We start from the raw sequence: 16300 nt of genomic DNA on the forward strand, positions 1-16300 counted from the left end.
GGGACAGGTGGCTTTAATAAACAGATGAAGATGAGGATAATACACCATAAACTACCACTGTCTCCCTTCACGACAGTGCATGTGCATCATTTTCTCTCTCTCTCTAATGTACATGACCTTTCCATATGGACTGCCTGGAGACATACCAAAGAAATACAATTTAAATACTCAAATACTGAGCTTTCTGATGCTTTCTAATAACCAACATCTGTCAGAGGGATTTATTTGTTTCATGTTGCCATATGTCGATGCCTTTGTGTAGGTTTGTTGTCATGTTCATTCACTGCAGGATTATTTCTTTCATGTGTAACAGCACATGTAGGTGTGAGTGTGAGTTTCTCATATGGTTGGCTGTGCTCAGCTGGTTTCTCCAAAGGGCTTTTGTGTTCGGTTGTTAGACTGTCTTTCAGAGCCTACATGTAGGAGTATGCTTCATCTGCGAGCAGCAGCTTGTGGCTGAATGTGGTGAATGTAGCATGAAGAGCATTAATCCCTCACCGGCGGAGGTACAGTATGTCTGACTGGCTGATGGGGATTTTATTTAGTGTATGCAAATATTCTGTCGCAGGCACAATAAATCCTCGGCTACACTGTTTCCTGCTCTCTCAGTATCCAGTAAACTGGATGCTGCAACCAATTAGAGTGTGTATTAAGCAGTGACACAGTGTATTGTTGTGGCTGTGTGGCCAAAGTTACCAGCCAACCCTCACGTACCACTTAGATTAGGTCTTCCTGCCAGATACCATCATCATTCTCCACTGGAGAAAACTAAAATTTATTTTGCATGGTGTTAACAGTGTGAGCAACTTACACCAGAGGCTCTTAACATTTCTATGTAACCATCTCGCTTTACAAGTCATGTATTTTTGTTGCTTTGGTATTTACTTTTATAGCATTACATTGTTTTAACAAGTTGTTATTACTAGTTTGTTAGTACTAATTAGGTAGCAATAAATAAACTGACTAATTCATTTTTTGAGATTGTTTTTTGTTCGCAAATTCAACTACTAAGCATTTATCTGAGAAGTGGCAAACTACAGCACTTATGAGAAAATCACCAAGCAATTTTTCCAACTTGTACTGTATATTGTATTGTATACTGTATTCTCTGCAGTCTACAAACGTCTCCCTTTCCTCCCTCTCCATGTTGCTGTTACTACAGACATGTCCGAACTAACTACATCCCCTCTGTTCCTATTTCCTTTGTTGAGCCAATTTTCAACCTACACAAATGCGATGTGCACATACAGTAAGAATGGACTTTACAGTGAAGTAGGAGACATTTTGTGTCCTGCAGGAAAAATTTAGAAATGAACCAAATGTGAATATTGATAGATCCTGGCATTTGTAATGAGCTAGAAAACAGTTGATGCCTTTTAAAGGATTTTAAGAAGTCCAAGTTATCACTCTGGATGTGCTGGAAGGATGGAAGTACTAAAGAATTAGGATGTGACAATCTGGGAATGTATGTGTGTGTGTATATATATATATATATATATATATATATATATATATATATATACATATATAGATATACATATATAGATATATATAGATAGATATAGAAATATATAGATATAGATATATATATATAGATATATATATATAGATACTGGTGTATCCGTCTGATAATGTCAGGTGTTTAAACAATAGGATTAAAGTATAGTATACCTAAAAGTAACAAAGTACAGCTTAAACAGATACAAGATCCACCAAGTCTGTTCATGTAGAACTGAGTCTTTGCTACAGCACAGAGGATTAAGACTTTTGACTGCCTGATGGAAATGTTCAATAAAATTGAAATATTTTGTATCAGCAGTGCAACAAGAACTTGTGTAAATCAAGTTGGTTTTTTTTTTAGCTCCCCATGGTTTCCCTTCTCACTCAACTATGTGTAGAAAGTAAGAGTTGGACAGGCAAAAAACACATGAATTCCATTTTTAGACATGTAGTTTCAGTTTTTCTTTGCTTTGTTCATGCAACACTAGTAGCGTGCTGTCAGTGTCGTGTGGGTGTGATCGATGTCTGTAGGCAGCAGGTGCCGGCAGGGGAGAGCAGAGCTACTGTCAAACGGACTTTGGTCTATTTCTCTCTGAACAGCTCACATTTATGAGGATAAAGAGAGTTAAATGTCATAGCTTGATAAAAGGTAGGGACAGACTTTTGGCACCCTATTTCCTGTTCCACGCTGATAAAGAAAAGTAGATGAAAATACTGCCTGTCGTCTCTGTTCATGTTGGTCCTTTTGGTATGTAGAGCGGAAAAGTGAGAAAGAAGCTGACTGAGCAGATGTCTCATTCCTTTGCTGATTCAACTGAATCCAGTAACAAGAATATATGTGACTGAAGCTTTGATGCCAGTGTGGATGCAGGGTACTATTTGTACATGCAGGGAAAGAGTGTGTAAGGGATGACAAAAACAACACAATGTTGTGATTAATAGGCAAAACCCAACTCAACATATCTCATATGTTTAGTGTTTATTTTGCACTGCGTTGCATTGCAACAGCATGTGTGTGATACTGTTCAGAGAAGGACTGCTACATCTGATTTGTGGGAACTAACTCAGAAACCTCCATACTAAAACACAGCTGTAGACCTGCTGCTAACATCCTCCCTAACTGACCAGAACTACCTGTAGCTTCACTTTCTACGACTACAATAACTAAATGCTATTCATTTGGAGGAATGATTACAGTGACTTGAGGGCTGAAATACTAATTTGTTCAAAATGTATTGCCAATCTGAAATTTGCAGCACATCTACTACAGAGTTTGCAAAGCTATGCATTTACATGCACAGATCTGTGAAAGTATGCAGCTTGTATTGCAGTACATGTACATTGCCAGTGAACATAATACAGACATGAATTATGATTCATCCTAACTGTATTTGGCAAGCAAGTTTGAAATCAATTGATATTAATACCTTATACTTTTATCAAAATGTTAAAACATTATTTTTTGCATACACTCATAGATAATTGTTCAAAAGCACATTCACACAACAAATGACATGTAAGCATTCATTTACAGCTCACGGTTCACTCTTTCTCTTCCAGATATCGATGAGTGCAGTTTGCAGACACACACCTGCTGGAATGACAGCGTGTGTGTGAACCTCCCGGGAGGCTACGACTGTGTTTGTACATCTGGTCCGGGCTGCAGCGGCGACTGCCCCCAGGAAGAGGGAATCAGACGCAATGGAGAAGACTGGAAACCCAGCTTTGACCGTTGTGCTATATGCTCCTGCAAGGTACAGAAGAGGAACACACCCATACCGTTGTTCACACTGATGTTCACAAGCTGGTGGAAGATCTTAACTCTAGGTTTTCATTGTAGCTATTATCTAAAGCTTTCTCTGTCTTCCATGACTTCCTCTAACTTAGCTGTTAATATAGGACAATGTTAACTTGTGACTTTCAGGTAAATATGTTAATTAACTGCCACCCTTAATCACCACAGATAGCCGTAACAGAACAAACAAACAAACAAAAAACACTTTTCTGATAATTATTACCTCAGGAGAGCATATTAAGCATCATACAGGTCAGCTCAAGTAAAACACCTCAGTGCTCCCATCTGTTTGTCATTAGCCTGTGTTACATTCTGACAGATATTTGTGGCTGCAGGAAAGTGAGATATTGATCAGATTTATCTTTGCGAAGGTGAGACTCAGTGGGTGAGATTAATATGAAACGGACACAGAGTGTTATTTGGAATAAAAAGACAGCCGAGAGCAGAGGTTCCAATGATCATGTTTCACATGAACTACCCTGCTTAATACCAAGTATCAACTAAGGCAAACTCTATTACCGAAGCGTATCCCGAGTTATGACATTTCAGTTCAACACACGTTAGTAAACACATCCAAATTAGTTCAATTTCTCTGTCATAACATGTGTAAACTGTAACAGCAGACGTCTGGTGATTAATATCATGTTGCCAACATTTTGGTTGAGTGACTTCCGTCATCCTGCAGGGCAAGATGATTCTTGCAGCGGAAGCCACTTTGCTCCAGTTCATGTGACACATTTATAGATAGATGACCAATGGAACGTAAACATCTTCATCAATTTCTGTCTTGGCTCCATCAAGCCTCTGACATGGATCAAATGTCCAAAAGCAAAGCGACTTTCAAGCTGTCTGTCCTTCAGCAGCCACATTTCCAATATAGTATAGTTGTTTTGTAGAGTAAATGTTTGCAGCTTATTTATGATGTCTTAACAGATCTTCTTTACTGCATGCAGAGTGCTATTTTATCTTTATTTTGTGTCTATATTTCGTGTATTAGCAGTAGTAGTATATTGTCATGCTTTACAGACTTTGTAGAAGTGACAGAAATGAGAAAAACTAGCTTCAAGCAAATAAATAATGAAATGGAGCCTTAAATATTTGTTTCATGTCAACTGTAAATGTATGCATTTGCATACATTTACAAGGGAATTTCTTGATTAAGAGATGTAATAGAAATAGCATAATTATAAGAGTGGAGAAAAGAGACACAAGTGTGACACGCTCTTGACACGCTCTGCTCACATTGCTGGTTTACCAGCATTGATCTGGATCGCAGGGACCAAGGCTGAAAACCACAGCCAGGTGACTGCGTGGCAGCCAGAAAGTTACTGTCGGTGGTTATGGAGAGATAAATTGAATGTCATCAGGGTCAGAAAGTACATAGTTTTATGTGGTAAATGCACATGAAACTGTTGACTGGTTTATTGAACATTAGAGGAAGGTTGACTAAAGCCAGAAAGAGCAAGCAAAAAAGACAGAAGTGCATGACTCAGCAGCATATGAGATCAGAAATGGAAACTGGAAAATATAATTTTATATATATAAAATTATATATTTTGGGTGTTATTTTTGATAGGACAGGTGAAGCTAGACATGACAGGGGGGAAATAGATAGGGGGAATGACATGCAGCAAAGGGCTGCAGGATCTTCTATTTTCAACTTTCACTAATGTTTATTTTAAGGGAAATGAAAGGAGAAATTGAGTTAAATTAGAGAATTAGAGTCAACAAGCATCAAAATGCCCTTAAAGAGAGGAATACCTCATCCTAGGACTGTGCTTAAGACATGTCATACATATTTATTAAAGAGAATGTCATCTGCAGTCATCAAATTCATCATAAAGTCGCTGTCATCAAAGCTGAAATAAAAAAAGCAGTATATTGTATATTGTTTTTGTTAGCACAATAGCACAGCATTAGCATGCATGCCTGGTCTTATTCCTGGCATTAAAATGAACGGTCTGCATTCATGCATCCTGCCAGCTTGGTACAATTGCCAATTATTTCCCAGCGAGTCCAGGGCTGTAACCGTAAAGACCAACGCCATTGGTATTGGTGCCCTGGGACTGGAGTGGTTACTGTAGCAGGACAATATGCATCGATAAAACATTGGCTCTGTATTGCCCTTTTAATGGTATGTGGAATGATTTTATGGCTCCCATACATTTTCTAATACCCATTTTATGTAACATTTTTACATCTCCATTACACTGTCGTCCCAGGGCTAGACAGTACTGGCTGTGGTGAGTAAAATGGACCATAAAGTTTTCTCCGGGTAGAGACGGAGAGCCAGGGACGTGGTGGTTGAGGAGCCTCCCAGATCTGGCAGATTCCTCTGCATTTGACTTTGCATTCCAGCCCAGACACCAAACTTCTAACACGTTCTTGCTTCATTCGCAGCTGTAATAAATTGCTGTTAGAAAATTGACATTTAAGAGTTGCTAAAATACATTAGGGGTATGCTGGCCCTGAATAATATGCCTGAATGACCCAATGTGCAACATGTCGGAAACGACATTCAGGGCATCCAGGAATCCTTAAACTCTCCACTGTAACCAGACTGATGAAAGCTTTCAGTTTTAGTTTGTTGAATGCAGGTTAACCTACCTATTTAATGATAAAGAAACTGCAGTACTCTACAGATATGAAACAACACGTGAAGTTAAAGTATTTGTCGACACAATTTCTTTGAAGTCATCAACATACGTTAGTCTGTTTGCCCCCTGACCGCTGTGACCTCTATTGTGCAGGACGGGCAGACATACTGCAGGAGGAGACCCTGTGACTGTGGAGACCCAGATGAGGATCTGTTCTGCTGTCCTGGCTGTGACAACCGGCCCAACAGCCAGTGTCTCGACCAGAGCGGACGCACACTCTACCGCAGTGGAGCATCCTGGCTGTACGGCTGCCAGCAGTGCCGCTGCATGGTCCGTACACAGAAAAACGCACACATATACAAATTCACACAGGAGCTGCATGTGTTTTGTCTACAGAAATTAAAGCTGACCTTCATATTAAATCTTAAAAAAGTGTGATGAAAGTGGTTTGTTAGAAGAAACAGATGACATGGAAAACATAGTCTTCACATCAACACGAAGCTTGGATCTGGGGTTTCTTAAATACCTGTCCCGGATCTCTTGCTCAGCTCTGTGTTTAAGTGTGTGTGGAGGGCTCATAATTACCACCTCTCTAGTTAAAGAGCGTGTGAGTTGTAACTGCAGTCACAAGATCAGCTGATTCACACACAAAAAAAACGCACACACAGTAACATTTGTGTCACCTTTCTTCTTTGTTATCCTTCTCTGTGTCTTTGCAGGAGGGGGAGGTGGACTGCTGGCCTCTGGTTTGCCCCGTGTTGATGTGTGAGTACACAGCGGTGGCGGAGGGTGAGTGTTGCCCGCGCTGCGTCACAGACCCCTGCCTGGCCGACAACCTGTCGTATGACATCCGACAGACGTGCCAGGACCCCGCAGGCGTCGTCCGCCTCAGCGGAGACACATGGCATATGCCCAACTCACCCTGTACCACCTGCAAGTGTAAGGTAGGCTAAAGCAACAACAACCACAATGAAGGTTTGCTTTACTGTGCTCAACTGAAAATTCACAATTAGGAATGTGTACTGTTTTAACTTGAAATGATTCAGGCTCAGTTTTGTTGCAGGTGCAGTAGTGCTTTTTACCTCATCTATTTGTCTAGCCCTGTAATTGTCCATGTAGTCCCATGCAGTCACATGAGCTTGAGATTGTGTTCACATCAGTTTTTAAATTCCATACCTTGACAATGGCAGTGTGTAATGGTAAGCATTCCAGTCTATTAGTACTGAAGGAAATCTTTGGTATAGTGAGTTTATCTAATGTGTGCTGGAGGATATGCAACTGTCTTTCTTCCAAGGTGAATAAATACTTGACTATCACAGATAATATAAGGCAAATTTAATCTTAAGAGCAAAAAAATATGCAGATCACTGTGTCAGGAACATGCCACCACAACTCAGATCATCTCCACACATTTAGTAAAAATAATCTTTTGTTTCTCAGTTTTGCATATGTTTAGCAATCAGAATTTAAATTAGCCAAAAGAAGCACATCAAATATGTGATTCAACATCAACATGTCAGGTTATTTTGTATCGTGATTACATAAACTGAATCGTGGACTTATAAAACATACAAGTCATAGCCAGCCACAGCAGCTGGTGCACTCACTCACAGTGTGGTTACAGCTACTGTCAGTGCTTGCTCAGAACTACTGTATTTGTATGAGGCAATATTCCAACCAAATCAGACGTTTTAGCAGCCTGCGGAGATTAGCCACAGGCTGGTACGGCGGTGTGTGGGTGTGTTTATTTGTGCTTGAAGTAACCGGTGTGAAACCATCAGAAAATAACATTTTATTTCTCTGATTTTTCCCCAAAACAAACCGAAGGTATTGTTGGTGGTATGGTATTGTTTTTTTGCAGCAAAGACTGCGAGCCAGACACAGACATCGAATCTGGTTACATTACATAAATCAAGTGAGGAGGGCAACAAAGTTTGGTCCATATACTGCACCTGGATAGCACAGTTTTCAGTGATATTTTAGGCTACTGTGGACCAGTTTGACCAGTCTGCATTTGGCCACCGCAAAGTAATGTCAAGTTGCTGATTCTGTTTCAACCTGTTCCAGCCTGATTTGGTCTGAATCGGTTCACAGAGCAGTCACTTTGCTGCTCTGCGATTGGTTAGTCACTCTCAATATGAGCTCCTGAGCGTTACTCTTGGTAAAGACATAGTTTGTCTCTTACCAGCAGGGGCCAACCATCAGTTATCTATTCTCCAAGGGTCAGCTCAGCCAAATGAGAAACATAATCATTAATCTATTTTTTTGTAGAAAGTAGTTCCAATGAAAAGGTGACACTCTGACAGTGAGGTCTGTTGATTATCCAAAAGAAACGTGACCTTGTCAGTGGAAAGACATATTGCTGTTCAATTTCTCAAATTTGTCACTGCTTGGAGCCACACATCCTAAATTCTGTTCTCCTCCAAGTGGCAGCATAAATCTAAGAGATGGATATCTTAAAACCATAGCAGACAATCCTGAAACTGAATGACTAGATGTAACAGGGCCAAAAATATAGTATGTTCTTTTGTAGTTTGTGTGAACTGACCCTAGTGTAGTTGTCATGTTAACATTGAGAGTTCCCTGTGTTTTAAGTCTTAAGCCAGCCAGGCTCTGAATTGTGTTATTAAATGCAACATATACAGCATATTATAATACACTACAGTATATTTAATACTATCTTTCGTCTTTCCTGTCTTTTCATGCTGTGCGTCTCAGAATGGGAATGTTTGCTGCTCAGTGGATCTCGACTGCCTTCAGAACAACTAAAGCTCTCCTCCTTTCACTGCGGGACTGCCACGCCCCCTCCTTCATCCGACGACCCTCCCCTTGGATTCATAAAACAGACTCACGCACACACTTGTGCATGCCAGGGTGTGCACAGAAAATACAAACACACACTGGACAGACTGGGATGTTGAGACTGTGCTTTTATGCCGTAACTTTGTTGACAAAGAGTTTTTGTGTGTATGTGTGTGTGTGTGTGTGTGTGTGTGTGTGTGTGTGTGTGTGTGTGTGTGTGTGTGTGCGTGTGCGTGGCTCAGGTGGAGACTGAGGCCATAGTCACCACAGTCACTGTGTTGTGTATGTGTCTTTGTGTTGTTTCCATTTCAGTCCACATGTGTTGAGGAAACCAGTTTAGCACCATGTCTTGAACCCCAAATCTGGGAGGAGCAGCAGAGTTATTAGGAAACTGATTCACAGCTGGGCAGATGCAGATGTCCAGCTGTCTGTGTTGCCTCAATGTAGACTCACTATTGTTTGGTCACCTTGGAGGTCATCATAATACATTTATTATTGTGGTGACCTAAAGTAATGCACCCTAATTGTATATGATGTTCTGTGAAGCTACAGTATCAGGATCCAAGGTTGACAGGAGATAGTTTGATGTAGAAATAACACCTAGAAAAGTAAGAAAAAAAGACCTTCAAGTCTGATGATGTAGGTTCCGTTTCCAACTCAATACCAACTTCTTTCATGAGAGTGACTTTTTCGTGTTATTTCAACAAATACTTTTACTTTCCACTGTGACAAACACCTCACCTGAACCTTTGAGATGTCTTGCTTTATACAAAGTTACTTCATGACACGTGCTGACAAGCTGATATTTTATCAAACAGCTGTGAACTAAATCTTTCTCTGGCAGATTAAGAAAAATCAGTAAAGAAGGAAAGAAGGGAAAAAATCTTAATCCATTAACTTGGCTGTGCATTTACATGTTTCTGTGGGTGAACATTCAAACAAATCAAAGGTGCATAACTTTTCTTTACATTCTATGTAAATGTTTTAGGACACATCATCCAAATTCCTGCATCTACACCCAAAAGCTGTCTGCTTCCTCCACTTTAAGGACCGGATCCTGCAATGTCCATGTATCTAGAGAAGATAAATGCCTGAATTTGGTGGACACAGTAAATGATTTTAGCCCTCAGTATCCCACTATGCACCAGTCAGTTGTCTCGCATATCGTTGTTATACAGTTGTCCATCATGATTTGAACTGAATTATTTCAGCATGAACTGTAAACTTCCTAAACTATTATTATACTTGTTCTAGTTTTCACTAGTATTTCTGGTTTTTGTTTGAGGGCAACATCTTGGTGGTAAAAGTAAGTATTAGAAGTAAGGGTGATGCATTTTATTAAGATAAAGGCCATTTGCTGAAATCCATTGGTTTCATAAGGAAGTTGTTCTCAATAGGGGAAGTATTGCTGAGGCTTTGATTTTTGACAAGCAGCGCCTGAACACACCATTAGTTTTGACAAACAATGACATTTGGAAAGGAGGTGCAGTCTCCACATGTCAGAGTGCTTTGAATCAAGTGCTTGTTGGACCATCGAACAGCATCTGAAATTCCCTCCCCCACAGCCTTCCACCGTTGGGGCGGGGGGGATGCATTTGACAACTTTGGCAATTTTCTGAAACAGATAATCTGACAAGCACGCCCACTTCAGACAGTGATTGGCCAGGTGTGTGGAGGTGTGAGAGGATGAAGGGTTTGAACTTCTTGCTCAAGCGTGGTTGTCCGAAATTGTGCGTCATTATCCCCATTTCAATGTTTCTCGCCCTACGATTGCAGTCTTGTTCCAGATGAAGGGTGGCCATTCGGAAGAGGTATAAACACTTTTTTAGACGTAGGTAGACAACACTTTGTATGAAGAACTGTAGTTTATTTCAAGCATACCCCATTGTATTTACTCATTGTAAATGACCCACCCTCATGAGTCACATTCTTTATAAGATCCAAACAACATTTTCCCTCAGCCTCAGTGTTTCCTCTCTGATGAGGCTGACTGTCAGATAGCTACCTATGACAACAACAGCAATGAAAAGCATGTGATATCAGTGTGCACAACAGGCTCTCGCACCGGCCGAAGCAGTTGACTTACTCAGCGGAGCTCATGGTGCATCAGACTATTCTTGCATCTCCCAGAGCTCCTCAGCTCCGAACCATACACTCAGAGTGGCAGAGAAACATGAAAAAGCAGAAAGAGAGAAAAAGTGGGGATAATTAAAGCCATGTCACGCTGGCCTGGATTTGAGTATGCCAGGAGGTCACCAAGTGTCAAATCTGTTTACAGACGGCTGGGCTTATTAAGGCAGGAGAGTATGGTGCTTTCCTGCTACAGTTCACATAGTCACAGCTCTGAAGCCACTCTGTTCTCCCGCCCTGCCCTCTCCTCCACACCTCTCTGCATTATCCTCAAGCTTGTCTCGAGAGTGCTAACGATTCCCTGAAGTGTTGTCATTATCAACCCGTTTGTCCATCACTGTCTGCTGTTTTTCCCACAGCAAACCAGAGAGAATTTCTAACGCTGTCTAAACATTCTGACTTTGAACTGCGTGTTATGGCCATGAATTATGCTTCAACTATGAAATTACTACCTGATAACAGCAGAAGTCTAACATACCAGTTGCACCTTTTGTTCAGGTGAAAGTTATTCAGTAAACCTTTCTTATACAGCTCTTTATAAACCCACTTTACAGTCAAGGTAAAATTATTTCAGTAGAAAGATTTTCAATGCTGGTACCAACAGTCAAGGTCTCTACAATCTTGTTCTTCTGCACACCCTCAGCATAGTTGCACATATCAGGAAAATTTTCCTTTGAGAGAATCAACTTGCTGCCTCAGAATGAATAGCAGCTCCCACAGATTTAGATAATCCTTAACAATGAAAATGAAACCTTCGTTTGGCTTTTCTGTGTGAAATGAAGTAAATCAGCTGGAACCCTAAAATATACTAGTATTCCTCATCAAAATCAGGGTTGATACTGGAAAGCCTAGAGCACACTACTCGACTTTTACTGTGACTTTCCTATAGCAGACAAATATTTGAGATCTGAGACAGAAATCCTCAAGTAGGCATGGCTCTGTGACTCACCTTTTACTTTGTAGTGAGCCATCCTACTCACTACCACATATTTCTGTCATAGCCAGAAACAACATGTGCTTGTAGAGCATTTTGAAGGCTGAGACAAGAGAAGAACAGTATCCAATGAAAATAGTCCAATAGAAAATGAGAAAGGCAGTGGACACGTGTAGAGTCACTTCTCACATGTTGTTTTCTCAATGTTACGGCCATTCCCTCCTGTTGAGAATCTCTCCAAATTAAATAATCCTGTCATCAGTACACTTCATTGGAGATCAGTTGTGTCATTTCTGCACCCCACACATTGATAGGCCAAGATCAATATAGCAAATGTAAGGCTTTGTTGTAGTCTGCACTAGCTATAAATGAAAAACTTTGATGCATTTTTTTGGAATTGTAACCGGCATAAGGGGTGACCTTGGTCTTTGTATTTGAAAATAAATGTCTCCACCATCTCGCTCCTACTGACCTTCCACTATTTAATGTCAGACTAGTTCTTGTTTCTGGTCGTGTTTCTGCTCCCTCACAGAAACAGCGGGAAAAGATATTTTTCTACGTGCACAGAGTGCGTTGTTTGGACTCCAAAACACGGTGGTCCTCTCACAAACTTTTGCAAGTGATGATGTTTGTTCAACGTCTGGAGGGGAATGTGGCATGCAGTGAGGTGTGCCGCTGCTCTAACCTCTCGGTCACAATGTCCTTGTGTTGTCTTTGTTTGCCACCACATCTGTTTGTGTCTCACCTGAGCATTTCTCTGTGTACTATCCTCCATTGTCACAATGCCTCTTGTAAAACTCAAATTGTCAACTGTGCACAAAGTACACACAAAAGAGAAAACACGTGATGTAAATGGTATCTGTACCCATCAAGTTTAACACAGCAATCGAAAGCAGACATTTGTACAAAAGATCACTGAAAACAAGGTTTTCAGATTGCTCTGTTGATTGATTTGATATGAAATATAATGACTACTGTAAAACACTATTTGCAAGTCTGTGTGTAAATGTTTTTACATACTGACAATATGATAAAATTATACAGTTTTTTAATTATCATTGTGTTCATGAATGACGTATTAATTTTAGTGGACTACTTTTCTTTTTGTGGGATAGGTTCTGTTTTGCTGTAAATACTGTGTAAAGTGAAGGGTACTGTAAAGAGAGTAAGACTATGTGAATAATTTCACTACAGCATCTTAGGATCTGAGCGTTGCAAGTCGAGTGACAGAGAAGCAACATTTCTATTGTTTCTACTATTTCTTTATTTTTCTATTCTTGCCTTAACCCTTTTAGTATCTGCCATAGTTTAATCTTTGTCTTCTCGCTGTTTTAGGACATTATGGATTTGACTAGACTGTGTGTTTGTACAGATCTCTGATCAGTTAGTGACCCTCATTAAAAGCTGAGGGTCAACAGAAGTGCATTTTGGGAATCAGAATGAGCGTAGACCAGTGTCTGTTTTGGGCATCTTTGCAAACAGAGGACAGACTTTTCACTTCACACCTTTTTCTTTTTTCTTTTAACATATGTCTGTATGAACTGAACTGAAAAATCTCTTCATGAGAGCCAGACAAAATAGAACTATGTACACATGTAAAAAAAAAAAAAAAAAAGAAATCTAATGTTGACAATGACAATGTTGTTCTTGATTCAGTTCCTACTTAAAGAAAAAAGCAAGCCATTGTGTTTCTCCTTTAATGTCTGACTTTTTAGAAGAAGCCGTTTTGGACCTTCTAGTTCCGAATGTGCTTGTTCATGTTTTTGATAGAGGACCGCGGCGGAGGAATCCCCCAGGTCTGTTCATTGTTACTTCTCCAGATCAGAGTGGCAAACCTAATTGTACTCAAAGGGTTAAGTGTCATTTGACTTGAAGACTGTGTCGTGATAAGAGTTTGCTGTAAAAAAAATCCTTCATTTAATAAATATTTTAGTTGTTTACTTTATTTGCTGAGAATATTTGGTTTCAAAGTGTGATTATGACAAGAAGTTGAACTCGAAGGTTTGCAGGTACAGTAGGTGAGTAATACTTTCAGGGTAATAGCAAAAATTGATGACATATACTGTATATGGCACAATCACGAGACACCTAAACATCACGGCATCATGCCATCCACCGGCAGCTTAAACAAAAGCAATGTCTCCAAGCCTCAGAAATGAAAGCCAATCCCTGCATCAGGATATAGTCCTGCAGAAGTCTTTCATGTTCTACTTTTATCAATACTGCCGTTTTCCATTTCCCTCTGGAAAAGTATGAAAGGCTGCGTTGAAGTAAAGATAAGTATATCCTTTTGATGCTTTAATGGAGCACTGCTGTGCTGCTAACTGAAGCAGGTACAGCAATATTTTTGAAGCTATAGTGCTGGAAAAAAGTGAAAGCTGCACAGCATGGAATCTAAAGTTTTATATTTTCCTGCAGCACCGCAATCAATAAAAACACACACACAGCACCTGAAATTATACAAAAATACACACGTTAACTGAAATGCAGGTAATCCCATTAAGAAGTTGGAAGTTACTCTTAACTAAATGGAACTTACTCTTCATCTGTTAGTAAAGTCATGAAGTCCTGCACTAGACTCAAGGGTCACTAGGTCAGTAGCTTATGATGGCTAAATCATTAATAAATAATTTTATATTCTCAGTATATTCCTATTATAACTAACAATAACTCAGAAAATCTCAAGTAGTTAAACAGAAATGGAGCGAAGCCTGCAAGCTAGTTCAGGCAGTCAACTCGAGCTGCGCTGATATAAACACATGACATGCCTTATTCCATAATCACTAACCAAGCGCAACCATTCAATCTGGCGGTCTATTTAAGCTGCACAATTTCCCAGCTCTCCCTCTGCTGTGTCAGTGCCGCTGTTGCCTTGCATCACATTGCTGCTACTCTGTAAGCTATTGCTGCCTGCTGCGCTGTAAGCCCCACCACCACCCCAGCATCCACCTGTAGGGCCCGACTGGGGGTTAAGGTATTTGCACATCACTCCCCAATATCTCTATGTAAACATACCTGCGGGGAGTGATGAGGTCAGACGCCAAAATCTAAATATGCTATACTGCTTCAATAAACATTTCAAACGTGAGTTGTCTGACTGAACTAACAATAAATAAACAAGGGATCTGATGAAAGTCAAGATTCATCCTCTGGGGACCATGAATATATCTATGCATTTCATGCCAAGCCAACCAACCAATAGTTATCAAGACATGTCACAAAAACACCAAAACAAAATATCATCCTGCTGGTGGTACTTAATAGAGACCGCCTCACATTGATTAATGATCTTTTCCTGACCATAACTCCATGTTTTAGTAGCCTAAATCTAACATTTCATGGCAAACCCCAATCTCCAGTATCAGAATCCTGTACACTGCATGTCCAACCAACCCTGATCTCTTCCCTTTGACATTGCAAGGAAATGTTTCCTAGAAAATATGTTTATACTGAGTAGTATTATCATCATCATTATGACTAAACCATAAAGTCAGATCTAAATCTTGTACATGAAGACGATGAAAATCTGCCTGACATATCTGGTGTCATATCTGGAAGCTACTAAAATGTAAATAAAGACCGGAGGTTTTAATAATTCTGCAGTCTGCAAAGCAAAATATACATGTTTTTTCCAGTTAAAATAACATCTGATATCTATTTCAGGTTTGTTGTTGTTGAGATAAACAACTGAATCTTTGCAATGAATCTTGCTTAAACGCACTAGAGCACTAGGGAATACATACTTTTAATATTATACAGGACTATTATGTCATCAGTCCCAGTGCGTTTCCATCAGCATCTGCTTGCCACAGATCAGTACGAATGTCTTTATCTTAGATTGTGAGCTAAGATGCCTCTGGGGGAGAAACGCTCTCTAGTGAGCAGTACTGGGGAGGGTTCAGTCAATTAACCTGCTGTCAGTCAGCTGTAAAGCAAGTGCTCTGTTCTCTCTGCTCTGTCTGTCCCGGTCATGGTGAGTGGTGGCCCTGTGCTCCCTGTCTGTCCCGGCCCCCGCTCCCGTCGGCCAGGGGCAGCTCCACCCATAGGTGCTTACCATTCATGGGCTGGAACCATGGAGGTCGCCACAGAGGTGATAGAGTGACTCCCTCAGCAACAACTCTCATCTACTGTATAGATGCAGAGGGGGAGGAGAAGGGGTAAACAGCTAGCACCTATGCATGAATGGACTGACTTAATAGCACACAATTGAAGATTGCTTTTTCAATCAGTTCTAATTTAACTTTAAGAGACGTCTTAGTCTCCCTGATAGATTTGTTGGGGTAGAATAACAAAGAAGAGATAGCAGTTTGGCATCAATTCAGCAAAACAGAAAGTAACTTCAGCAGCCTCCCCCTCCTCCTCCACCCGCCACTTCCTCCTTCTCCTGCCACCAGCAGTCAAATCGATCAATTTCTCCTCTTTCTATTGACATTTCATGAAAACCCCAGGCAACCAGATTGAAATGCAAGAGGCAACAAATACAAGTGCTCCGCCTCAGGCTGAGAATTAATTCATATACTATGTGCATATTGCTCATGTTAA

At 40.3% G+C, this 16300-nt stretch overlaps 2 protein-coding genes across 2 annotated transcripts in view; one reads left to right on the forward strand and one right to left on the reverse strand.

Annotated features, from left to right (window-relative positions):
• Window positions 1–13703, forward strand: part of LOC127351684 (protein kinase C-binding protein NELL1-like) — a 234698-nt gene extending 220995 nt beyond the window's left edge. Inside the window, exons 17-20 of the mRNA XM_051379480.1 lie at window positions 3061–3254; window positions 6046–6222; window positions 6612–6836; window positions 8611–13703. Coding sequence (XP_051235440.1) covers window positions 3061–3254; window positions 6046–6222; window positions 6612–6836; window positions 8611–8661 — 647 coding nt within the window. The 3' untranslated portion in view covers window positions 8662–13703. The remainder of the gene's footprint in view (window positions 1–3060; window positions 3255–6045; window positions 6223–6611; window positions 6837–8610) is intronic.
• Window positions 1–16300, reverse strand: part of lrp4 (low density lipoprotein receptor-related protein 4) — a 561339-nt gene that overhangs the window by 383327 nt on the left and 161712 nt on the right. The gene's annotated exons all lie outside the window — the stretch shown is intronic.

This window comes from Dicentrarchus labrax, unplaced genomic scaffold (genome assembly GCF_905237075.1).
Source record: "Dicentrarchus labrax unplaced genomic scaffold, dlabrax2021, whole genome shotgun sequence".
Taxonomy (NCBI): Eukaryota; Metazoa; Chordata; class Actinopteri; family Moronidae; genus Dicentrarchus; species Dicentrarchus labrax.